The 27,265-nt window shown below is 40.2% G+C and overlaps 1 protein-coding gene across 4 annotated transcripts in view; it reads right to left on the bottom strand.

Moving 5' to 3' along the window:
• Nucleotides 1-27,265, bottom strand: part of spidr (scaffold protein involved in DNA repair) — a 38,891-nt gene that overhangs the window by 6,980 nt on the left and 4,646 nt on the right. For 2 of the 4 annotated variants that reach the window (XM_063885364.1, XM_063885365.1), the window contains exons 6-11: nucleotides 23,245-23,474; nucleotides 22,044-22,141; nucleotides 20,602-20,821; nucleotides 10,887-11,091; nucleotides 8,890-9,134; nucleotides 1,997-2,155 (exon numbers count right to left, since the gene is read on the bottom strand). In XM_063885364.1, coding sequence (XP_063741434.1) covers nucleotides 1,997-2,155; nucleotides 8,890-9,134; nucleotides 10,887-11,091; nucleotides 20,602-20,821; nucleotides 22,044-22,141; nucleotides 23,245-23,474 — 1,157 coding nt within the window. The remainder of the gene's footprint in view (nucleotides 1-1,996; nucleotides 2,156-8,889; nucleotides 9,135-10,886; nucleotides 11,092-20,601; nucleotides 20,822-22,043; nucleotides 22,142-23,244; nucleotides 23,475-27,265) is intronic. The other 2 variants (XM_063885366.1, XM_063885367.1) reach the window with 1 other exon arrangement.

Raw genomic sequence — 27,265 nt, 5'->3', positions numbered from 1 at the left:
ACGATGTGGTCTGCCTTGGTGCTGGAATTGGAGATGGGTTGGAGGAGTGACGAGGCAACCGTCTTTTGTTTCTCACTATCAAATCTTTTTTACATTTCCTAGTATTAGTTTTACCAATTATTTTGAGATTCTACTCAATCTAATACTACTTTCCAACTTATGAGCTTAAATAGCATTGGAAGATGATTTACAACAGAATAGAATAGAATTACTTTATTGATCCCAATTTGGGAAATGTTCACGTTGCAGCAGCATAAACACAAGGCCATATAGTTACAATACAATAACATAAAAAAATATACATTTGTGACAAAAATTGCACAGAAAATATGAACAAAAACAAAACATAAAGCAGGATATAATATGTACAATAAGTGTGAGAGGTGTGGAATATTAAATAGAATAAATAGACATTTTAAAAGTAGGAAATGCCCTTTTTCTTCATTCATGATTTTCTTCCTGATTTTTAAAGTGATCTGCAAGAACAATGCTTTTGTTCTTTTGAGTCAGCATACATCCCAAAGTAAGCAACTTTCCGTAGAAATAGCTTCTCAGTTCACACCCCTCACACACAGGTGCCATTGTGGCATCTGATTGTTTGGATAGAAACCACACACACCTCAATGACTAACATTGTTACAGAGAGTTGGACATCTTCGACATTATAATCTTTAAAGGTTGTTGCCAATTGATACCTCTCTTGTGGTGAATATGAAACTTGAACCACGATCAGAAGCTACGATTACAACAAAGGGGTGGAGGGGCTAGCCTGTCTCAGTTTGAATGTAACAATCTGCATCAACCTCACTAATTAAATCTAAATTGTTCAAGACAGACAAAAACTAAAGAACAGAATGCAGAACGTGGTGTTAAGGGGCTTATGCACCTTGACACAGAGCCAGGCTAGCTGTTTCCAGTCTTGAATGCTAAGCTAAGCTTACATATGCCTGGCTGTGGCTTTATGTCTACCATTCGGTGGTATCAACTTTATTATCTAGCTCAAATGATATCCTCAGAAGGACTATATTTACTAGTTCTTAGAAACTGGGGGAAAAAAACGAATGCCCGATTTATCCAGACCAGGCCCAAGTGCTTTTCCACCTGAGCTCGTAATAGCGCCCCATGTGTGAGCGGTGGAGATAGCCCATCCATCACAGTCTGACCACAGTAAACCCCCGGAGACATTATAGGTCGCGGCGACATCGAAAATACCAAGGATGTAAACATACCCCCAGCCGGTCTCTCAATGTTCCCATGTCAGTGTTTCTAATCTGGGACCCTGACTATGGAAACTCACAAGGGACGGACAGCGTGCGCCTCAGTATCACTTTACATGTAAACACCGTTGCTCGGGCCGCAGGAGAGCATGATCAGGTTCATATGAACTGCAAACATAAAATGATCCCGTGTTTCACTCAAGGGCATTCAAGCATGAACATGGGGATTTGGCTGTGGTTTAAAATACTGGATATTAGTCACACATTTCAAACTAAACACACTCACTCATATTCCTTAAAGCTTCATAATCTGCAGTTGATAAAGAGGACCATCTCTTTAGAGCAACCCACTTCCATATTAATGTTTGTATCACTGCTCAGCTTCAAATCTTTGGTGAATCATCTGTCTTTTATCTTTCTATATATCATGTTTTTTAAGGATGACTATAGATATTTTATAGGGGAAGGTATCTTTTTGTCCTAAGAATCATACCGTCTTTTTATACACCTGTATATGTGTTAATAAATAAAATTGAGCCAATGTCTGATTCTTTAGCTTGAAGCTCAGTGCCTCTAAGCGCACTGCCCTGGGGTTATTTTTCCAGATGGCTTTAGAGCGAGATAAGATAACCTCACTCATAGCAGAATCCATATCTCAGATTGGTATAGGTCACAGGTTGAAGTTTACTCAAGGCCCTGGGCTGAAATGATGGTCAAAAGCTACCTGGGCTTGGAGGGATGGTTGCAGGTGTGTGTGTGTGTGTGTGTGTGCAAGTCACCTTTCTCTTGTGACGCGCTGCACCACCTTAATGCCTCTCAGCACACATGTCCTCCCCTGCCACATGTGGCAGTACTGACGGAGGTCATCCTTGCAGGGCAGGAGGTGGAGCTGGACCACGCTGAACATTCCATATCCATCCTGGACCAGCACACAGAGCCTGGGAAACAAACACAAACACACTATCAGACTACATTGAATCAATGATTTTTATATTAGTACTTCTTAATCATGGTAAAAATGGTCTGTGGTCGAAACAAATCACAGTTTCTTTTACAGAGCAGCATCTTTCACCAATTATGTGCATGGTTGCTTGATAGCAGGCTTATTTTTTGCTACTTCTCTATGTGTGTGACCACTATCACAAGGTAAATTGCATCAGAATTGAATACTAACCAAACTGGAACCGACTTATAACGACATTCCTTTTCTGCTGCGATTATTTTCAATACACAAAGAGGAAACTGGTGCAATTCGCACAATGTCAATTCACAAATAATTGATTTGACCCGCTATCTGCCCGGTGTCAAGGTCAGATTCCACAAAGATATTTTGATGATCTTATCTTACAGGAAAAATATATTACAGCACACCCACAACATTTCACAGGTGAGTGCAATTTGCCTGTTTTAGTGTTTAATTGCATTTCTCCAAGTGGTAAAGTATGAATGTTGACTTTGCGCCAAACACAAAGTGGGTAGAACACAAGCGAAGGAAAAGAAAAGATAACATTTGAGACAGACAGCGGGGGCATTCCTCCAAACCTCAGGCAAGCAATTTAAATGACTTAGCCTGTCAGTATAAACGCACTTCAGTTACCACAAACTCTCTGGAGAGGCTAATAGTTTCAGTGTAACTGCAAGTAGCTATAAGTGGTGATCTTTGTGAAATGGACTGCTCATTTGAATAGAAAATGCATGGGAGTGGGCCAACTTAGCGCCAACCGAACGCACATTACCTCATTTAAATATGTGCAAGTAGCTCATGACACATTGCAGGTTCCTTGTCTTATTTGTTTAGGTTAAAGGGCCCAAGAAGTCACGTAATCCTTTGGAGAATTGGCCTCTTAAACTTGAATGATAATGACCTTCAAGTTCTTTGTCAGTCCTTGAAGTGCCTTTAAACTTTTAAGCCAACATGAGCAGGAAGTCCTCATAGCTCTCGGATAATTGAAAGTTTAAACATCCAACATATGGTAGCAAGTGAGCGAACTCAGCTGGAACCAACTGGTTAGTGCACCTTAAGTTAAGAATTTGAGTCATTTCCGTTTGCTTGGTGTGCTGCTTTGTTTCATGCTGCACTCTTACTCTACTAGGAATCTGGATGAGAATGAATCAGTCGACTAATTCAACATCTCCAATTGTTTTATGAAAACGAGCCGATTATAGGAGTGAACCACCACTACTCCCAGTGACACACCAACGCTACACAGTTAAGGCTTAGCCCCGCCACTGTGACAAGTGTAAATGCTGGAGGCCGGTTTGACAGGCTGCTGCTGCTGACAGAAAAGACCTTTGGCCCACAAAGCAGTGAGGCAGTGTCCTGCTGTTTACTCCTGCACTCTGCTGCTCCCACTGAGTGAGGAACTGCTAAAGGCTCCAGTTTCTCAGCCAGTCAAGCCCAGACAAAGCCCTGTACCAACCCTGAGAGTAAACAGAGAGTTCAAATCCCCTGGTTAGACAAGCAACGGCCAGGGAAGAAGTGGAGAAGGAGGAAAAAGAAAACAGGGAGGAGGACTGACAGCGTGCCCATCATACATGTGCATGCATGTGACCAGCTAAGAGATCGGAACGTTTTGAGTCTGTTTTCAACCACCTGATTAGACCTATAAATGTCTCCTTTTGGTAAACATTGGGTCTGCCTGTGTTTGTTTTGAGGGACCTGGAAATAGATATCTCAATAACATTCCTGACATGACTTCTGGTGGTGAATGCCGCTGTTTTCCCTCAAGATTATTCTCAGTTGTTTGCTTTCTTCAAAATATAAAATCAGGTCTATGCTAGATATTGTTAAAACAACAAACACACATAAAAATAAAAATATTGTTTCTTGGAGGTTTAATGATCATGGATCTTGTAAACATGAGGTCATACGTTTAATGTAGAGTACAGAGCAGACCCCAGCCCATTTTTACATGGTGTTGTTTATCACTTTAGTCACTTATTGACTGTTGGACACCTTGTCAAGAAAGACAAGAAAATGCCTCAGGGAAAAAAGCAATTCCAAAAAAAAAACATGAACTACCATGAACCCTGTCATCATGTTTCTAACTAATAACTAATGTTTTTTTAAATTTTGTTGATTAATAGGTATTCTGATTTACTGGTTAGTCCACAAAACGTCAACATGTTCAAAATGACGCTTTTGAAATACTTCACCACCAACAGTTCAAAAGTTGGGAGTGATTTAGAAAAGAGAAATGCTGCAAATCTTCACATTTTAGTAGCTGAAACCAAAAAATTAAGTAATTTTCACTTGATAAATGACTCTAAAAATGATTGACATTGAACTGTTTGTGGATTGTTTAAGCACTTATTGATTATGAGTTGCTTACTTAAAAACATGTTTTAGATTAGGCAGATTTATAATGCAAATGTAGACACTGCCTATAGTTGCAGGAAACAGCTAAACCTTTAATGCATTAAATATGTTACAAAATAAGTCCTCCATGAAGAAACTAACAACAATGACACTTTCTGTCTTTTAATAGTTTACAAACTCAGTGTTTTGTATTGTAGATGTTTGTCTTTAAAAGTGCGTCACAGTTTTTGAGTTTGATGGGAGTCTTTGCAAGCAGCGGGGCGGGGTTAGTGGGATCGATACACAGGGAGCGTGTTCAGCAAAAAGTAGAACCATGTGACCCAGATCAACACTGTGGCTCAATGATGAGTCTGTAATCATTTCTGTATAACAAAGCAGGAATGTTAAAGGATGATAAGTGTGCAGAGGAATAAGATACATCAGACTTTGGATATAGAGAACAGGTTAGGAGGATAAGGTTATTGTTGGTGTGCTTTTCTTTAAAGGATTTGTAGAAAGTAGCAAAGCAGAAATCACACCAGACCTGTCCTTCTCAAAACAGGGATTGTTTATAGATTAAAAAAAAGATATACATGTTGCTGAACCTGTATTCAGTATGTAATCCTTATGTGTGAAACCAGGAGTTTATGTAAATTACCGTTTTATAAAAATGTATCAGACTAAATTGATAAATCAATCAACACTCCCTCGACAATATAAATACAGCTACCGGAGTCGCATGTGGTGGGAATGTTTATACACTTTCACTTCAAGTGCAGCTTGTCTGAACCTGCAGAACCGTGATATGAAATCAGATATGACACTTGACAGATAGAAAAGAAAAGGGTGATGAGACGCTTGGTTGTACCAGCCTGACATAAACAACCACCTCCCTATTCTGTCCCCCCTAATAACTGTTCACAGCCCGACTTCCTCAAACAGCGACCCCCCCCCCACCCCCCAAAAAAACCCTTTCATTGGCGAGTTGCCGGCCGTTTTCAGGAACTTGTTTTTGTGTGTGATCTCAGAATTCTGAGCAACTCAGGTTTTCTTCCAGGAACTACGATCCACTGAGCCTGTGAAAACACACACACACACACACACACACACACACACACACACACACACACACACACACACTCCTTCACACACAGTCACACACACACACACGTACACTCTGTGCACGTGCACATTACTTGGCGATGCACACAAGTGAGTGACCCACACATTAAGGATACAGAAGAGAGGCCTCATTGGTGGGGGGGCGGACAGGCGGGATTCCTTTCTGTGTGTTGTCCACCAATCAGTGCAGGCAGGGTGATAAACATGGTTGTAACAGGATCCTCGCAGCACATTGTGTTCCTTCTCAACAGAAAAAAAAACCTCAACTAGCCTCTCCTCACTTCCTGCAAACAGTTAATCCTCTTGTTTGTTCTATTCTGAATTTACGGGAACTTAACGTCTTCTTCAGGCATAAATATCGTACTGGCTTCCCTCCCATGTGTGTTGGTTAACATGGAGGCTAAACAACAAAAGGATCAAATCAGCCTGCAGACCAGGGGAGTGAGTCATAGAGGCTGGGGACACAAACTGAGAGCTACAAACTGTCCTTGTGTTTTCACAGAATGGGGCAAAAGTCTCTGCGAATTAAACCACCGCTGCAAAGCAGGCATGCATCCTGGAAAAGTACTTAAAGCAGCCAGTACAAAGAAGTTGTTATTCAATCCAAAACCTATAATAAACCGGCATAAAAGCAAACAAATCATACAGCAAATAAAATGGTGTAATTAAAAACTGTTTAAAATATTTATAAGTGTGACAATAGGCAGACATGGTCGCCTACGCATTTTGGAGTCAGACCTCGTGATCACTTCCTAACATTCGTCCTCTCACCACATGCGGAGCCTGTTGAATCTGGTTTGGTTAGAGACAGATGGGAGGGAAGTGTGGGAGTGTTTCCGGTCAGAGGGCAGCGTTTGTTTACCAGCTGCAGAAGCCACATGGCGAGAGCAAGTGTCACGATGCAACCCACCCTCAGTTAGTCAGTTATCCTGTCAGCTGACTGGGGCTCTCCTTTAACCACACAGAGCCCCTCTGGCCTCTCAAGAGGAACCAATGCATTTATTTTATTAGTCAGCAAAGAACTAAGACAACAAGCCTGGGGTGGGGGGTGCCAGGCAACTAAAGGTCATGCTCGTTGGACCTGTGTCAAATACAACATTATATTATTCATTAACTATAACAAGACCACTAAAGTAAATCTCAGCCATCTCACTGAAGGAGGAGGCGTTGTTGAACAAAAGCTAGCTTTAGTTTTTTAAGGCGGTGATCAGACTTCCTGCGACTAGATGGAAGTACGTATAAAGTCTAAAAAGCTGTATATATCACTGTTTTTGTAACAACCATGGAAAAAAAACCCAAAAGATAATTTCAAGAGTGCCGACCTTTGGCAACACCGTCTCCAAAAGTGAAAAAATAAAAACGTGCAACCGCCCCGTGATTCAGATCTGCTCCTACATTGAATGGGTACTTTCTTAGCTCATGCTTGTTACCTGACAACACCGGAGCATTTGTTGCAGCGAGCCTGAGACTTTGTCATTGAAAACTGTTTGTAAACAGTACAAATGCTTTATAAAAATACTTCACAGTTGATTGGATGAATCATCTGTTAATTAAACTCTTGTTGAAGCCAATCAGAACAAGTTCCTTGAACTTACTCAAAGTCTGACTGATTTAAGTCAGATTTAAGTGTGATCTCGCCAGAATCCAGCTGTTGTTTCCGGTAACAACGCATCAACCGCCCACTGAGTGTGGTTAAATTAAGACTTCAGTTTTTTGGTAATCCTGACAGACCAAAGAAACTAAAACAGAAACCTAACACATTAGTTTCTATTCTTGTTAACTGGACATATAACTTCACACTGTACATTTATATGTAATTTAATATTCCATTCCTTACGCTTGATGTAAATAATATCCTGCTTTATATTGTGTTGACTGAAAATTGGCCCATTAATAGTGTTTTATTTGTCAGATAGCTTACAGATATTTTATCCTCACAGCCATTGGTATATTTTCTACTCTAATGCCGGTTTATTTCTATGTGTATTTTGAGATCTTTATATTTTAATTTCTCATTATGTGCAATGCCTTGTTTTTTATGCTGCTGCAACAAAACATTTTCCCAATTTGGGATCTTGCATCTTATCTTATCTCATTACCTCCTTATTAGAGGCAACAACTGCATGTGATGTAAAATAATTATCATAGTGATAAACCCCAATGAGGATCAACACTCAGCTCTACAGCACTTTAGGGTCTTTCAACTCATGGTTTGGGTTTGACAGCCCACAATATCTCACCACTCTCATAAGCATTGTTTCCAGTAATAACAAGCAGCTGTTTTTTTAAGTGAAAAGGTCTGACATACCCAGTAAGACCACTAGAGACTTCTCCAGTTGGATATTCATGAGTTGAATCAGCCTTTCACTCTCTGGAGAGACGAGTGCGTCAGCATTTGTAGATCAGCCAATAGGAAAGCTCTCTCTCTCTCTGGAGTGACCTGTGATTGGCCAAAGACTCCAGCGACGGGTATGGTTTTCTAAAGGATGACAACTGCCCAAGAGGATGTGCAGAAGATTTATTTCATCCTACTTAAATTACAATATGCTGAAAGCTTATTATTGATATACCTAGCATTAAATGATCCTTTGATTATCAAATAGGATGGTAATAAATGTTCTGCTATTGGACTTATTTTTCATATTCTGTTGTTCACTGACACGATATACTGAAAAGACTTCACCTTCAGATGAAGTAACCAAAATGTCCCCCAACTGAAGTTCAATTTCTGTATTACGGAGACATGACGGTTTTACACCCTCATAAAATATACGTGTCGTTTTCTTCAAAGCCTTAAGTTAATAAATGCTGTTTCAAACCTCTTCCACCCAGCGGAGCATTAGCTGGCACCAGCTCAACTCTGTCTTGCTGGTGCACGATTCTGTAACATCATGCTGAATTTCCAGAGAATTGGCCAGAATCACTCACAGCAAGGCTGGGTTTGATTAGTAATGTTTGTGTCCTGTTTGTGTCAAGCAATGCCATATGGCTGCAGACAATGTGAGCACTTTGTGGGGCCCGCTGCACTGTGAACAATAGCTGAACCACTGAAACACTGTGCCACCAAGGAGAAGCATGCAAAGCCTGAGACCAAGGAAACCAGCAGGACCTTTTTTTTCACAGTAAGCGTCATTTATATTTGTGGGGGAACACAGAGGATAAAATGTGACTCATCTGTTCCCCAGGCTCGCTTGGCATCAAATGAGAAAAAAAAGGCCTCACTCGACCAATTATCAGCTAGTCCAACAATACCTGTGTTTGCTTTCTGCTGCCAGGGGAGAAGCTGAGGAAGACCTGGTGGGGAGTCTGGGCTTGAGGATGGACACAGGAGAGCAGTCGGGCACAGGGATGGAGTAAACTCTCTGGACCGCCACCTCCACGTCCTGCCCCATGGAGCCAGCCTGGCCAAGCCCCTCAATGGCTTCCAGGAGAGAGAGGCGGTGTCTTGTTAAAACTCCTGAACCTCCAGCACTATACGGGGCATCAGAGGCAGCCGTCTGAAGGAGAGCAGAGAGGAGGAAGAGACTTAGTGATATGATGTTTTAGAAATAAAGCCGTGATGTTTATTTCAATGTCAATTAGTTGATTGGCACCTCCTTTCACCTTCTGTCTGAAAGCAGAGCCCAGTCTGCTCTGATTGGTAGCTGGCTGGCTCTGTTGTGATTGGCCCCTTAGAACTAACTCATGGAGCGCTAGCCAATATAATTGAGAATGTTACATAGTGATGTCACTATGTCACGGAAGAAAACAAAGGACTACAATTGAAGTGTTTTTTTATTTTAGGCTTTGTGGACCTTTTATATGCACAATAACCTACCTCTCTTATTCAGTTAAATCCCTTTCTTTAGGTTTTGGAGAATTTGTTGGATAAAATTCATTTCTAAATGTCAAACTGGATTGGAAGCATTATTGATGCCCGAACAATTGATGTTTTTATTTGAATCGCTAGCTGCAGCCTGATTCTCTGTGTTTGTGTATGCAGCGTAATCAAACACAGAAGTAATTTCACCTACAGTTTATAAAATGATAAAGTTAATGAATATATTTTCCATACTGTATAGTTTTAAGTTCTTCACACAAATCCTGGTAAAAGGACAACCAGCTATAAAAAATAAGGCGTTGCCGATTGGTTCCGTGTTATCCATTTACTTCAAGTTACCGCCAAGTTACTTGAACCCTCAATTACTGCCAACGCTAATTTCTATTTGTTTAAAGCAAATAGAAATACAGATTCAAGAAATGAAACATACACGTCACCAACTTGTAAACTTATGATGTCTCTGCACTACAGACTGAATGCACCGGTTACTGACTAATGCTGGATAATGCTCCACAGAGACTATTTATTACCAGCCGAGACAGCGTGTGGCTTTTCACCTTCTGTGTGTGTGTGTGTGTGTGTGTGTGTTTGTCATCATGGCCTAATGTGGTTTGGAAACACCCACTGTAGCGGGAACTACGACAGAAGCAGCTATCAGTACTTAGCCAGGTGTTTACTCATCTGTCTGTGGACAGAGTTTGTCCTCAGAGTTATAACAGTGAGAGACGCAACAGTCACAAGTGTGTGAGTTCATGGAGAGGTGCGGCGCATTTTAGCATTGCGTTTCCTTTAAACCTTTCACATCAATTATTCTACAATTTAAGAAGCAAAAACAACGAACCATGTTCCATAGTTGCACCTGTGAATTAATATGAATTCATGAAGAATAAATGAACATTACATTCAGGGTTTTGTCTAAACCGGGTAACAGAGGAGCTGCACCCTCAGACCAAAATGCCAATTTCCCCTGTACATTTTAAAGTGATGCCAGAAAACAATATTTCTGTTCGTCAGAAACGGTATAATTACTCCAAAAGAATAGACCGTCAGATGGAATAGAAAGCTTTCTTTTTACAGAGCTCCGACGTTGCGTTGTTGTTTATGTCCGTGGGGCCGTCTCGTATACGGGCATCATGTTCTCACGAGAATGAATATATCTTATATACAAAATCAGCACCTTCATACTATATTTTTCTAAAAGAAAGCCTGACATTTATTAAGAATATTGATATAAGCTTCCCAAGGAGAGATGATTTGAATGTTTGTTTTGTGCATATAAACAACCAAACCTGTGTCAGTTAGAAGCATTACAAGGGTTTTATGAAGGTATGCATATGGTCTTACAACCTAACTTACAAAATACAGCAAATGTTGAATTAGGGATCAAAATTGTAAGCCATGCAATTATCATAATTTGAAGCCTACGCACTTGTTTGGTGTTGCGCTCCTCTGCAGTCCTGCATTCCTGCAGCAGCCCGAATGTCTTACACAGAGAGTACGGGTTGCACCTCGCTGCTGAGAGCAGGCCTTGGGGAAGGGACATGTTGGCTGGTTTGGTAGCAGCGGAGACTTTCTGGCTGAAGTGTGTGTTCAGAATAATATCACAGCTGGAGCCCTCTATAGAAAGACTTTGCCTGCAATGGAGATTAAGATCATTAGTTTTAGATCCGGGGTAGAGAAGTTGTTCGATAGATTGTTTGATTTTTTAAAAATGTATTCTACTATTTCAATATTAGAACAGACAATGTATGAATCCAAGAAACAAACAAAATTAGAAGAAACGGGAGGGCAGAAAGCATAGCTTATACAGAAAATAGCCCTACCGGTGGTCATCCAGTTGCAGGATAAACAAAAAGATAAATCTATATATAAACACACACATACACATGTACACATAGACATACAGCCAGGGTGAAATGAAAATAATAAAGGTAAAAAATTAATTCCTACAAGTCCATGTTCAGATAACAAGACATTTCTTATCTTATTTTTATAGTTGAATTGTGCACCTTGACACTTGGCTTTCTTCAAGATTCAAGATTCAAGAAGCTTTATTTATCCCGAGGGAAATTGAGGTGCAACAGTTCAATACAAAGAAGGAAGGAGAAATATACACTCAATATAACTAAACTACTAAATATACATCAAATATTACTAAATATAAACTAAAATAACTAAGTATAAACTAAGTATAACTAAATATAAACTAAATGTATCAACAAGAGCGACTGTTGCTGGCTGCCGCTCGTAGGGAGCTTACATATTTAAAGGTGTAGGGCAATGATAAACAGATGGTATTGTGACTCTTTTGATAAAAGAAAAACAGTACTTTCAATGTAGATGATTGCATAAATGTGGGGGGGCTGAGAGCTCGAGAGGATTTGAATGTCAAACTCAGATAAGGTACCATCCACCTCCGCAGGTCTCTTGACTTGGTACCACCCAGCACAGAGCACAAGTTCAAAAAGGGGCCAGTGAAAATACTCAACGGATGCATTCGCCTCTAACTGAGGTAAAAGACAGGGCTCTTAGAAGGAAACACCTTGCAACGCTGCACAGCTTCACTAAAGCGCTTTCAAATGTGACATCATGTGTGGAAAAATACTTCAACACCCGCCACAATCAAACGGGCTAAAAGTTGACTGAGGAAAAACAAAAATCCCAAAAGCTGCGTACGTGACCTGAAATGCTCGTGTTTAATTTGACTTCTTCTTAACCGTTGCCAGCTTAAGATTTCACTCATCTGTGTGTGCCAAGGAGATGCTGTGAGATAACATCGAAAGAACTGAGAATAACATTTACGGTCAATGGTTCTAACACATCAACATGAACGACACACAGCTACTGTGAGTGGTATCGAGCCTGAGAATAAAACAAGTTGAATAATAGCCAAATAATTGTACGGCACGTTGTTAGTCGTAATTTAAGTTTCAACTTGACTTTCTCCACATATGACATGGATAATAGTGGGATGATGGTTTATCATTGGCTTGACTGTAACTGACAAACCTGTCACAGCTCGTCTAGTTGAACCAGAAATCAAACATACAGATTAAGCGGGAAAAAGATTACTATGAAACATACACTGTCAGCTGAGCGCTGGAGTTAGACTGAGCTAAAATTAAATGTAGTCTAATGCAACGTGGTGAAGGTTGTAATGTCCTGTTTATGTTTGTAATTAAATATTGTTGGTTTTTTTCAATTCTGTTGAATTGTGTTGCATTAGAGTGAGAGGAGTTTCTAATATTTAGTTTAACCTGGTTAGAATCTTCTTTAGGGCTGGAGGTTAGTTGTCGTGTTTGTAGAATAAAGAGGTATAAAAACAGCTTTATTCTGGCAGCTATCGCACAAATGAATAAGTCGTAGCGGTGTCACACAGATGCCTATTCATCTATTTATTAACTTTGAATGGCCTCGTTTGTTCTTCTGTTTTTTAAATGTTTTAAGAGGTGACAGAGCAGGGTTTACTTTTATTCGAGATGTATTTGTTGTCTGCGTTGTTTTTAGAATGGATCAGGATCCCTTGTCTTTTTGTCTGCAACCTAAATCTACCTACAGGCACCAATAAATAACCTGAACCTGAGCTGAACCTGAACTTCATTAATTTAAACGGGTTAGTGTAAATAAATACAGTGTTCCTTTACAAATCAAAACAGTATCCATGTCAATTAACTACAGAAATGATTAAATATTCTTGATTTACAGCTCATAGTAGAGTAAAATAAACAACTAAATAAAGATTAGGTTGTTATATTCTAATCTTTATGGATGTTATATTTTTCCAGGCTTATGTATCCATTTAACAGTACTTGCATATTAATGGCGTTTTTAAAAAAAATCCCCGGCACTATGTGCACTCCAATAAGAGAAAAGCCTAAAATGACTGCTGTACATTTGTCTTATTTCCACATTCAAAGCTTCTATGCAGAATTTTGAATGAAGCTTTGAGTGTCTGCTGTTTTATTGATGTCCTTAACTGAAAAACTAAATGTATTTATTCATCTATGGTTTAATAAATGTAATGAAACAAGTGCGTAACAGTTTTTTTTAACATAGTGAAAATGATTTTGAAAGACCAAAAGCCCACACACATTAGTTTAAAGCAGAATATTTTTAGATTAGAAACATGTTGTGAACCTTAGAAATGATTTCATCCTTTTACAATCCATTTTTCCTCTCTGACTTTTGTTACTGAACATGAATCACGTGATACGGAAACTATCCCAAGCAGCCACCACCACTGGAATTTAACTCGACATTAGTTATAACAATATTAGTGTAGTCTAACCTTGATCTTGAACTATAAACAGATATTGGTTTAAAACTGATTGACAGGCTTACAATAGAAGAAGCTGTGCAGAATTCTTGATCAAATATATGGATGTCAATTTTATGAATGAAGCTCTAATTAAGTTGTACAGCCCTCCATCCGGTACATGCTGTATGCTTTACCGTGCTGGTGCAGAAACATGAATGACTTATATATTAGTCACTAAAAAATGACCCTCTTGTATTCTGACAATCAATAATTCAAGTAATTTCTCAAGTGAACAAACCACATTTTTTATACTTTGAAAAGTGTTAAGAATTGTTTCTATAAATGACAATTTGATAAGTGCTATTCAGTCAAAGCGAATAGCTGGACAAAATAATGACTTGACAATGTAATAAATAACAGAAATTGTCCATGTTTGCAGTTCTAGCTTCAGTGTGTTTGCGTCATTTTAATATCCTTAAATTCTTCATGTTTTACAAAATGAATCTGCTTGCTTTAGTTTCACTTTAAATCTATGTTTATGTTATTTGTCTGTTAACACTCCATTCTTAAATTCCCTCTTGCATATCTGTTTGTATCTTTGTATGAACAACTGTTTTTGTATCTTAAGGTGTGTGTATTTTTATTGTATCTCTTTGATTTATTTCTATGGCCATGACCGGATAGATAGATAGATAGATAGAATCGGAGGATGAAACCCTCTTTATTGTCACACACATGCACACAGCAGAGCACACACAGTGAAATTGGTCCTCTGCATTTAACCCATCCTAGTACTAGGAGCAGTGGATGTGCTTCTTATGGGGATCCTTGTATAAACGATAATCTAGAAGGCTGTAAATCTTTTAGAATTTCAACCTACGGGAAAATCAAATATCTGTCAAGACAAATTAATAATATAACATCCTTATTATTGCCTTATACGTTATCCTTTTTTTTAAAACTATCCTATCTTGAAGATTTGCTCTCTCAATAACTTATAAAATCCTTGTAATTCATCACTCCGAATAAGTACTTTTGAAATACTTTTGCTCCAACGTCAGAGCATCATCTGAGAGTCATTGGCCATACAGTAATGTTAGTAGAGCAGAACATGCTGTTCATGGGAGCAGGTACAACTCCCCCGCAGGAAGTGTGACCCCTTTGTGAACAGGTGAGTGGGCTGCTGTCATCATCACACAGGTAGCCGGGTTAAGGAGTGTCTTGCTTGCGTCACAGCTCATAAGTGAATAATCCCTGCAGGTATTTCCGCTCAGGCCTCGGCCCACTCACAACAAGGCGTGGGAGGTGGGCGGAGCGAACCTACTCACTGCAGGAATGGTGGAGGAGGTTAACCCTTTGTGAGTGTCGCACAGGAAGCTGATAAGAGGAATTTTACCAGACGCTCTGGTGCTCTGAATTCTGGTTTTTTCCACTTTCAGCCAGTCGAAGCTGGATAAATGATTAAATATATTCAGAGAACATTAAGGTGTCATCTGCTTTTTATTAGTTATGACTCTATTGTTATGATTCAGGGACTTTTATTATTGAGTTAAAGCATTGATTGATTTAACTAGGGGACACAATTATTTTAAAATAATTTAATTCATTGACGTACTGTTCAATGTTAAGTTATTGAGTATTTCCATATTATACTTATACTCCAGTAAATTTATGAAGCAAATATTATATTTATTACTCCGTCACATTTCATTGGCAGCTTTACTGGCTTTGTAGGTTTGGTATATTACAAGAAAATATTAAACAAAACATACATTTTGGTGTATAGTGGAGTTTATCAAGTACTTATAAATAGTTTTATCTTTATCAGAGGCAACATTAAAGCAGTGTACACATAAATGTATCACTGATTGTAATCCAGCAATACAAAATATATGACTTGGGAAACTCTGCTAAATAAGTACTTGTACTATTGGGTCCTTAAAGGCCTACTGAAGTGCAGCGCTACACACCATGCAGTCTAATAGTACATATACAACTGAATAACATATATCATTGCAACCCATGTCATTGCGGTCGAATTAACGGAGTAATTAATTATTTGCGCGCCAGGCAATCCCTGAAAACGTTCGTACCCTTGGAGGCGGAGCTCGGTCGTGACGTCACAAGTGTAACCACAAGTTTGGCATCCATTGTTGCCGGTGTGTTTCGTCGTGTTTTGCTTTGTCAATTCTAGGCTAAAATGACGAAAATCGCAAGTGGGAAGCAATGCATTATGGCCCTCTGCAGCAAATATAAATATAATCCACATGTGTATAATCTATACACATTATCATAAATGTTTTGTAGACCATGCATCCCAGTGATGCAGTCCTCATACTCTTTGACTTTGTACTATGAACTGTGAAATAGTAGGGCCGGGGCAGCTTTTTAATGGATCTCTTGTGTGCAGTGTGGCAGTGGCCAGCTGTAATGTTACGTACATGTATCTAGAATTGACTTTTGTATTGGTCATTGACATTATTATTACTATTTGTTAATAAATGGACTCTTTTCAGTTTCACAATGCCAATGGCCCGATTGTCTACTGGTTGTGCTTTATCATGGGTCCCAAAGGGTATAAGAACTTAGCAATACATATTTGATTGGTTTAAACAACGTTTCTATACACGATGCTGTTTGGGCGCTGTATGTTGCCCCAGGCAGGCTGCAGTGCTTAGGACTCTGGCGCTATACGACGCCCAGGGCTGGGAGGAAGTTTAGAATCTTGGCGACAGATGTCGCCCAAGGCAGTAGACGGGCTGAAGAAAACAATAACAGGCCAGGGTCAAAAGGAATACTGATTACCATTCAGTATTTTGTAGGCGATCTATATCGTGGTTTATCCTTCCACCGGCTCCGTCGTCCTCACCACTGTCACTGTCACTCCCAGCGTCCGACAGGGCTGGCTCAAACATATACGGTTGGACTCCCAGTGGCTCTGCTACGTTGATTTCTCCATCTGATGACGGCTCAGGGGCATCAGAGAGCTCACTGACGCTTTCATCGTGTTCAGCACCAACAGAAACAGACGAATTTTCACTGAAATCTCTCTCACTAGTACTACTAGCCATGGTTGCAACACCGGTACAGTTACACTCGTGACGCCACGCGAAAGTTGTCTGCTACTTCCGGTATAGGCAGACTGTTTTCAGAAGGTCCACGCCGGCTGATAAAAATAGTTTTTTCTTGTCAATTATTCTGCTTGTACGTGCTCCCCAAAAATACAAGAATTTCACCAAACGATCTAGTAATACACATACAACTGAACTGTTATCCTCATTTAAGTTTAAAAAAACAAACCGTTTCAGTAGGCCTTTAAGTATGTTTTGATGCTATAACTTATGTACTTTTATTTGAAAACAATTACTTAATATTATTAGAATATTTCTTCCATCACTAGCTGTAACTGCTGAAAGTAAATCTACACAAACAAAAGGGGCTTTAAGGACGCCTGTTCCGATGAGAAATTATTCTTTGAAAGAGTAAATGGAAGTGTTGGTGGGGGCTTTACGCTCTCCAAGTTTTCAGGAAAAGAACTCAACAGGGAAGCAGAAATGCTCAAACGCAGAGACTCTTTCAAAACCACCATGTGTTTTCCATCTCACTTCTTTGGCTCCTTTCACTCTACGCTCCCAAATGCTCAAAAAAATGATCCCACTGTGTTTTTCCCCCGGCTTGCTGGAAATGACCTAACTACTGCCAGGAAGAGGAATGTGAAGCATTCCCTGGAGCTGTTTGTGACGTCAGTGCGTCGAGGAGGCCCCTGCTCTTCCGCCAGCCTGGATATTCCAGAGTACACTCCACCTAAACTCCCAACAGCTGGAGTCAACTGCTGCTTCGCTCCAACTCCAAAACAATCCCGAGAAACACACACACACACACACACACACACACACACTCACACTCACACTCACACTCACACTCACACTCACACTCACACTCACACTCACACACTCACACACTCACACACTCACACACTCACACACTCACACACTCACACACTCACACTCACACTCACACTCACACACTCACACTCACACTCACACTCCTCTTTGCCTCTCCGCCCCTGCACTCACATCTGGGACTTTGCTGCTTACTATTATGAGCTGAGAACAGAACATTTGTATACTCAAAACCCCAAAGAATCGTGATTTCTAGAGATCTGTTACACCTTTTTTTCAGTGATTAATGTATGGATATTCAAGTGTAATACTTGGTCACTCAGTTTGCCTTCTCAGCATTATTTTATGAGATCAATTTTACACTTTTTCTTACAAATAATGAGTCAGTCATGGGTTGAGTAACATTTTCCTGTAGTTTCTGACCACCTGATTATGACATTAAACATAAAACGTTAAAGCTAAAACTACTAAGCATTACGTCAGTTGACAGAACACTTAAATGAAAGATATCCGTCATTGGTTCCAGCGTCTCAATTATTAAACTCAAAACAGTGTTAACTAAATACATTTGAGGATCTAGATTCCGGTTGAACATAAAAAAAGCAATCTTGCAATGTTATCTTAGGTTTTAGGATATTGTGATTTTCTCCTAATTTGACATTTTCCAGCCCTAACGATAAATAAAGAATATGATCTACACATTCATTATGATGATAATCGTCATTGCAGTCCTAGTTCTTATAACAGCTTGCGATTCATCCTTTTAAGGTTCTTTGTATATTTAAATGTGATACTTGTATATTTTAAATGTAATACTTGTCTTTATCAATGGTACTCGTTTTATTTGAATGCTAAATAGTTCCTTAAAATGACTTGTTTTGATTATCTGTATATTTCTGACTTTTACAACTTATTTTCTTAGACTGTTTATGTTCGCACCACCAGACACCAAATCCAATTCCTTGTATGTGTAAACGTAGCTGGCAATAAACTTGATTCTGATTCTTAATTAAAAAAAAAAACACCTTTAAGTTGACAACCGATTATTTCTTATTTACTTCTATTATCTAAAACACCAACATTTTCTGCATCTGGTGCTTAACTAAGCAGTCACTTTGAGACTCTACTCGATATAATAAATATCCAAATCAAACTGCAGCAAAATGTGGTTTTCATTTAAACACCCCTTCAAGACACATTTTAAGACATGTGAAAATAATCTGCCTTGAACAACAACTTGTGTCTGATATGCTTTTTCCACACAAAATTAAGTTTGAGAAATTAAGCTTTTGCAAAATGACGTATACTCCTTTACCGTAATGGGAAATCTATAATCTATGCATGAATGCAAATGATGTTAATTTTAAAAGGGTTTAAAAATAATGAGAACAACATGCCTACTACTTTTCTGAATGTCTATTCCCAGTGTCGGTCCACTGGAGGTCTTAAGTTTCTTATTAGACACAGCATTGGCTCCAAACTGATGTTATAAAATCCTACTTGTGTGTACATGTGTTCAAGGTGAGCACAGTGAATCAGGCTCCTAGTGTCCCACTCTGCACATACTGTATAGATTTCATAATAAGTCAGGCTCAAACAACCTGAAGTGACAATAAGAACAAATATTTTAGTGTGTAGGTGGGCTTTAAAGGGTGGAGGCCTCGCCCGGTGGTGTACGATGCCATTATTTACCTGCTGCAGCGTGATCACTCATACCTGGATGGGTCGGGGTGCACTGTGAGAATCACATTCTTTGATTTCTCCAGTGCATTCAACACGATCCAGCCACGGCCACTGAGTGACAAGCTGCAGGCTATGAGGGTAAACGCCTCCACCATCTCCTGGATTACCAACTACCCCACAGACAGGCCACAGTATGTCCGGCTGGGCAGTGTTCTGTCTGATGTGGTGGTTGGTAGTACAGGAGCCCCACAGGGGACTGTGCTGTCTCCTTTCCTGTTCACCTTATACACCACTGACTTTCAATACAACTCAAGAGTCATGCCACTCAGAGTCATGCCACCTGCAGAAATGTTCGGATGACTCTGCAGTGGTAGGGTGTATAAGGGATGGACGGGAGGAGCACAGAGCGCTGGTGGATGATTTTGTGGAGTGGACTGGAAGAAACCATCTGCTTCGGAATGTGGTCAAGACCAGAGAGATGATCATTGATTTCAAGTGGAAGAGGACGTCTCCACTGCCCCTGTGCAATCTGGGAGAGGATGTGGCTGTTGTGGAGGACTACAAGTACTTGGCGGAGCACCTGGACAACGGACTGAACTGGAGGGCCAACACTGACGCTGTGTTCAAGAAGGGGATGAGCCAAATCTATCTCTTGAGAAAACTGAGATCTTTCAACGTGTTTAGCAAGATGTTGGAGATCCTTTACCAGTCTGTTGTTGCTAGTGCACTCTTCTTTGCTGCGGTTTGCTGGGGGGGCAGAGCCGGTGACACCAGCAGACTTAACAAACTAATTAAGAAAGCTGGCTCTGTCATCGGCATCAAATTGGACCCTTTTGAAGCTGTGGTGGAGAGGAGGACTCTGAACAAACTGTTGTCCATCATGGATAACCCCACCCACCCTCTCCACCTGCAGCTGGAAGGACAGCGGAGCTCCTTCTCCAACAGACTGCTCCAACTCCGCTGTCACAAGGACAGATACAGGAGAACCTTCCTGCCCACTGCAATAACACTGTACAATAATTCCCCCCTGGCTGGCAGACAACTCACTGCTCCATAGCCTCTCGGTTAACTGGACTTAACATGCACACTTTACACTTACACGTTACATTGTACATTTATATTATATTTTCATTTAATATTCCATTACATTGCACTATTCACTATCTGTATATTTATTATTTTTATTTCTAATTTGTTGCTATGCTTCATATTGTATTGTATTTTGCTGCATTATTGAAATAATTTCCTAGTTTGGGATAAATAAAGTATTTCTGATTCTGACATGTACTGCATCCTCTCACCATGGCGGGTATATGTGGACGATGTCTCTGGGAACAAGGATCAGCTGGGCTGCAGTGTCTCTGTTGAACAACACCAGCAAACAAGCTCTGTCTTCAGGGGGAGCGTCACGCTGCTGGTGGCCCTCTCCGGGAGGCTGCTGGTGCTCGCAGTGCACCAGTTGCATGCTGCACTCCTCATGAACCTCCAGCACCTCCAGCACCAGCACGCCAGGCCTGTCCACTGGAGAGCAGAGTAACAACAACACAGATGTTGAGTGTGTGTTTGTGTGTAAAGAGTGCACTCATACTCTCCCGGACTTTTGCTCTCTGAGGGACTTATTATGCATTATGAGAGTAATTCACTTTTAGCATCAGAACAGTTTGCACTGCATAACTCTAGCTGTTACTGACTCAGAGTTGGATTTGAAACACAATGAATCCCAGTGGGTGAGTGTGCAAGTGTTTGGAATTTTACCACATCGCTGACTTTACTTTTGGCTCAAGCTATGAAGCCGACAAAAGATAACAAGGAGGAGCAAATCTAGACAATGCCCTTAAGCCGTAAATCATTCTCAGCAGCATGCAAATTTTGTAGGGAGAGACTTCATTGCATTGATTTGTGAAAATTGCAGCACGAGAGCTCTCAGTCAATGCAGCTCTGTGTACGTCAACAATCCCCGTAAATGGCCAGAGGGGGAATTTTAATCGAGTAAATCATTTTAAATTAAAATGAAGAACAATAAAGTTTAAACATGCATTTGCCTAAACGTGAAACTGAACAGCTTATTTCTGAGTATAACCACAGGCAGTAGGCCAAATCTGAAATTGTCCTCAAGTCATCCTCTTGGCCTATAATGAACTGATGTGTTGAAGGCGCGGCGTATATATTAGGAAAGAATTCAAGGTTGTGTTTGAGTGCACTTAACAGGTTGGTAACAGTGCTATGGTAGCTCAGAATGAACCAGGGATTGAGACAAATCTCCTGAAATGCTACAATTAAACACTCTGCAGGGTATCTGACTTCAACGCTTTGAAAAAACAGAAGTGTTGTCATTGCAAAAATAACTATTAATGGAGTTTTAAAATGAGGTCAAGTCAAAACATCGAGTGACCGAAAACTGTGATCAGGGGGGAGTTTTTTCTTTTTCCACAATCAACTGTTAACCTTTAAGCCACTGCCGGGGTCCTATTCTGAGGAGATGCATAACAACGACAAAACACAAGTGGTTTGGTACACCGCGAGAAGGGAAAAAAGAACTAGGCAAGCAGTTTCCTGTCACCTACATATTGAATTCAGAGTTCACAGCCACAGTGATCGACCTACAGCCGGCACATCCTCAGCGTGGCCTTCCACCAGACAGAAGGAAATCACGTGCTTCATCCCACTCACAAATCAAAGTTACTTGTTAAATGTGAAAATAGTTAATCAGGGTTGGAGAATAAAACGGGTTTGTGTGGATCACCTGTTGCTGTGGCCTCAGAGATGGACTGGTGCCTCCAGAAGCTAACAGCTGACCTCTGTCTGCACTGGAGTCGGTTCAGCCTCTCAGCAAGGCCTCCGCTTCACAACAAACACACACAGAGGTACAGTAGATGACATTACTTGATAAAATCACGCAGCACATGGGAAATAGTTTATTTCAAAGAACAAGATTTCCTGATGTCAGAGTACAGATAGCCATCTGTCACATTAGGTGGGCTTGAAAATGGCAATGACATTTAGCACCCACATCATGACACCAGGTGTCCCTTTCATCAACAGTTCTGCCGTGGAAACACTGCGTCTGGCAGCAGGCAATATGTCTTCTTACTTGGTTTGCTCTTATTTTAGGCATCACAATGTGACACTTGATAATAATGTGCGGTAAGGGTGCATGCTAACGCCATAGCTTATCCTTCCCATCAGGTATGATATCTATAGTAAAGGTCCTTAACCCCAATATGCCCATTTGTATATCAACTACTCACTGTTTTTCCTTCAGTTTGTAAAGAAAACCTTGTTTTTCTCACGTTTGTGTTGAAAGATAAAACGTATGCTCACTATGTCCCAAACACAAGTATTTTGCTAAAACCTTTGTATTTAAAACACTTACACAGATGTTATTCACACAGAGGAGCAGCGTGCTTGTGCAAGCATGAAATTGTTTATTATACAGGGTTTTAAATTGTTAGTTTAGTGTGTGTTTGGGAAGTACCGAGCATAACGATGAATGAATAAATGTGACTTGGATCAAACTGCATGTGTCAGAGTGAGTTAACGGATGTTTTGATATAGTTTTGCTGTTGTTGAACAAGGCCCAGTTACTTAAATTCTTTGGGAAATTATTCTTCGTCACCGTGGAGACATGGGAGACAAACAACATTTTCCTTGCAAATTCAAGGTTACATGGGTTGTTTATTTTTTTTAATAATGATGAAATGTATGTTTTTGTAATCAGTTAGAAGGCTTGAAGGCTGCTGTTTCTATTTTGAGTGCTTTAACATTTCCTGTCCCCACGTTACCTCATGTTCAACACGCCGCAGTATGCAAACTATAAATTGGAGGGAAAAGGGAACACTAGAATTGGATCAGGTTTGGTTAATAGCAGGTACTCAGAACCAGTTTCACGAGACAAAGAGCTGAACTTGTGCGTCCCTAATGTGACGCTGAAAAAACAAGCAGACCTTTTGAATTTCCTTTTCTTTTTGGCAGAGTCTTCAGGGGTCTTGGACTGCATGTTAGACGGCAGTTTCTGAGGTGTCTGCAGCATGGCCTGCGCTGACCTGACCCAGTCTCTGATCGACTTCCTGCCGCCCTCGCCGCTCTGCAGAGGAGAGTCCGGTCTGCTCTTAGTCACCATGGCGTCAATATGCTCGCCGTCAGACACATAGCCCGAGATCTCAAGCTCTGCCGTCTAGAGATAAAGACATTTATTAATAATTACCTTGAATAAATCAAAATAAATATTTGACCTAGTTTTGAATTATGTAACGTTTCAATGAATAAAAGTGTGAAATTCAAGGTTTCAAGGTGAAAATTGGAGATAAAATAACACTATGTATGACTGTTGGGTGAGGAATGTAATGACACTTGAAATTGGCAGAGCTGAGATACCATTGGGTTACGTTAAAAAATACTACAAGTTACAGCAAAATAATAAAGCCAGCCTGATTGCATGAAGCCATCGCCCTTTAATCTAATTCAATTAGTATTAGTTATTTTTATTTTCTCTTTAAGTATACATTTGTTGGTGTATGTATATGTGCTTATCACATGGCTTAGTTGAATACTCAATCCGGATTGGTCAATTCAGAACATGTAATCCAGTAGTACCGACCACTGTCAAGGATTTATTGACCGTTGTTAAGTAGGATCAAGAGAGAGTAAGGAAAAGATGTTAAAGAGGGAGTGCTGGACGTCAGACAAATCAGCACAAGAAGACAGACAGGAAGTAAACACTAACAGGAACACGGTCTGGTCTCTGCAGCGTTTAAGGACTGGATCAGAAACTGTGAAAGGACTTGAACAGTTACAGAAAACCTCCATCAGTGCTGCCGTAAAGTTGTTGTTGTCGCAGTTCCAGCCGTTGGTGTGCTGTGGAACAGAGTTTCTTTTCTTAGCGGAAGAAATACGATCATTTTTGAGTCAATAAAATAATTAAAATTAATATTGGGAGTCGAGTCTTTAGTTTGTTTAGTATCTGGCCGTGTTATAAGCGTATCAGCTTTGCGTCGGGCTCCCTGATCAGCCTGTCAGGTGTTGTTTTCCCCATAATGACCACCTTGCTGCACATCATCCCTTACATAATATATGGGCTATAATGATATATTACTATTAATTGTAGTATAAATGTATTGCTATTGATTTACGTAAACACATTTAAATTGTTGTATCTATGAATCTGCATTTTCATGTGCTCTGTTCTCTGTTCAGTTTAATTGCAAAATCAATAAAACCAGTTAAAGAAACAATAAAATAACAGTAAGTATAAGGGGAATATTAGATTAGATTCAAAATGGCCTCAGCCTTCAGTACATTTATAATGAGTCATTTAAGATTAACTAAACAAAATAGTGTGAAAAGTGTATCACACAGCAGGAGGATAAGGTACACTGACAGGCTGATTAATCACAAGATATGGAACTGAAAAAAATGGTTTCTGCTGTCTCACTGCTCGCTACACCTGGAGGGAACTGTTCTCATGGAAAAATCCACAAGAAACCTGAGTTCCTGTCATGTGCAGACAAGACTAGCATACCAGGCTCTGTCAGCCAACGCGCTCTCTTGTTTGAATCAACTTGAACCTGCTAGGCGCCGTGCCAGCAGACGTCACACTCTAACCAGAGAGAGAGAGAAAGGAACACTATGTTCCTGGCTACGGATCAAAAATGTTTTTCACCCGGCACTGAAAGCATTGTAAGTACACAGCTCTGCTCAGCCTCATCCACTCGCATGTTTCCCTGAACAAACAGTAGTAAAAGATGTTTATAGCCCCGCTCTGTTGACACGCCCCTGATGCAGCGAGGACCCTGATGTGGTGGAGGTTGTTGACCCTTTAAGTGGCTGATGTGGACACACTCCACCTGGGCAGCGGCCATCATCTCAGGCCTTGAGATGCGAAGTCGCCCTGACAGCTCCGCCTATCCAGTCTCAGCGCTAGTACAATAACACAGAAATCTGGACGACATACATGGAGTGAGTCAGCCGATCGTTTATCTGGAGTAATAAACTTTGATCTGGACTGCAATTTTTTTACGCTGGATCCTGTTAGATCCGGTTTGACTTAAAATTGGCAGTGTGTAAGCACGATTTCCGGGCAGCAAGGAAATTTAAACTGCGTCGTTCTATGTAATTGTTGTAATTTAGTCAAAATCTTTTTAAAAAATGACTGATATGCATTGGAGTAATGAGCAATCAAATTGTTGAATAAAGATGCCACAAATTGTTAAGATTATTCTGAGAATTACTTTTTTCAGATTAATCGATGATGATTTTACTATAAAAAGAAAACATCATTAAAAATGTGGAAAATTATGTTCTCAAATGTTTAATTTTGTTCACCACTTTCACATTTAAGAAGCTCAAATCAGGGAATCACTAAAAAAAAATTCAACCGACAAAAAAAATTGCAAGATTCGAATATATTTTTTGACAAATAATCAATAAAACTTTGCAACTCTATTATGAAAAATGCATGCATTTTGGTCATCCCATATTTGAAAAAAATTTGAACTGTAATATTTCTAGGAAGACCAAAAGCCTCCTGTTAGGTAATCTTCAGTGGTTTTTTGACCCCAGAGAGCTGATATCAGCAAATTAAAATGTGACAAGAGGAAGTAGCTGGGTCTGTGGGCTGGATGAGTATCTGACTTCCTCTCAAAACACACTAAATTGAGAACTTCAAATCACAAGATAATGGTTACTTAAATGCATCTTGGGTTAAATTAGCCGGCATAATATAGAGTGCTGCAGTGAATATGTATATTTGGAGCCCAACTGGGAAGTACTTTCCTTTACTAAAAGCCAACGGAATTTTACTACCTGATTTTGGATATTGCCGAAATAACAGATATACAGTGGGGCAAAAAAGTATTTAGTCAGCCACCAATTGTGCAAGTTCTCCTATTTAAAAAGATGAGAGAGGCCTGTAATTTTTGTCATAGGTATACCTCAACTATGAGAGACAAAATGAAAAAAAAAATCCAGGAAATCACATTGTAGGATTTTTAATGAATTAATTGGTAAATTCCTCGGTAAAATAAGTATTTGGTCACCTACAAACAAGCAAGATTTCTGGCTCTCACAGACCTGTAACTTCTTCTTTAAGAGGCTCCTCTGTCCTCCACTCGTTACCTGTATTAATGGCACCTTTTTGAACTCGTTATCAGACTAAAAGACACCTGTCCACAACCTCAAACAGTCATACTCCAAACTCCACTATGGCCAAGACCAAAGAGCTGTCAAAGAAGACCAGAGACAAAATTGTAGACCTGCACCAGGCTGGGAAAACTGAATCTGCAATACGTAAGCAGCTTGGTGTGAAGAAATCAACTTACGGAGCAATTATTAGAAAATGGAAGACATACAAGACCACTGCTAATCTCCCTCGATCTGGGGCTCCACGCAAGATCTCACCCCGTGGGGTCAAAATGATCACAAGAACGGTGAGCAAAAATCCCAGAACCACACGGGGGGACCTAGTGAATGACCTGCAGAGAGCTGGGACCAAAGTAACAGAGGCTACCATCAGTAACACACTACGCCGCCAGGGACTTAAATCCTGCAGTTCCAGACGTGTCCCCCTGCTTAAGCCAGTACATGTCCAGGCCCGTCTGAAGTTTGCTAGAGGGCATTTGGATGATCCAGAAGAGGATTGGGAGAATGTCATATGGTCAGATGAAACCAAAATAGAACTTTTTGGTAAAAACTCAACTCGTCGTGTTTGGAGGAGAAAGAATGCAGAGTTGCATCCAAAGAACACCATACCTACTGTGAAGCATGGGGGTGGAAACATCATGCTTTGGGGCTGTTTTTCTGCAAAGGGACCAGGACGACTGATCCGTGTAAAGGAAAGAATGAATGGGGCCATGTATCGTGAGATTTTGAGTGAAAACCTCCTTCCATCAGCAAGGGCACTGAAGATGAAGCGTGGCTGGGTCTTTCAGCATGACAATGATCCCAAACACACCGCCAGGGCAACGAAGG

This window comes from Eleginops maclovinus, chromosome 6 (assembly GCF_036324505.1).
Source record: "Eleginops maclovinus isolate JMC-PN-2008 ecotype Puerto Natales chromosome 6, JC_Emac_rtc_rv5, whole genome shotgun sequence".
Lineage (NCBI taxonomy): Eukaryota > Metazoa > Chordata > Actinopteri > Perciformes > Eleginopidae > Eleginops > Eleginops maclovinus.
The sequence above is the reverse complement of the archived record's forward strand: the minus strand, read 5'-3'. Positions and strand labels throughout refer to the sequence as shown.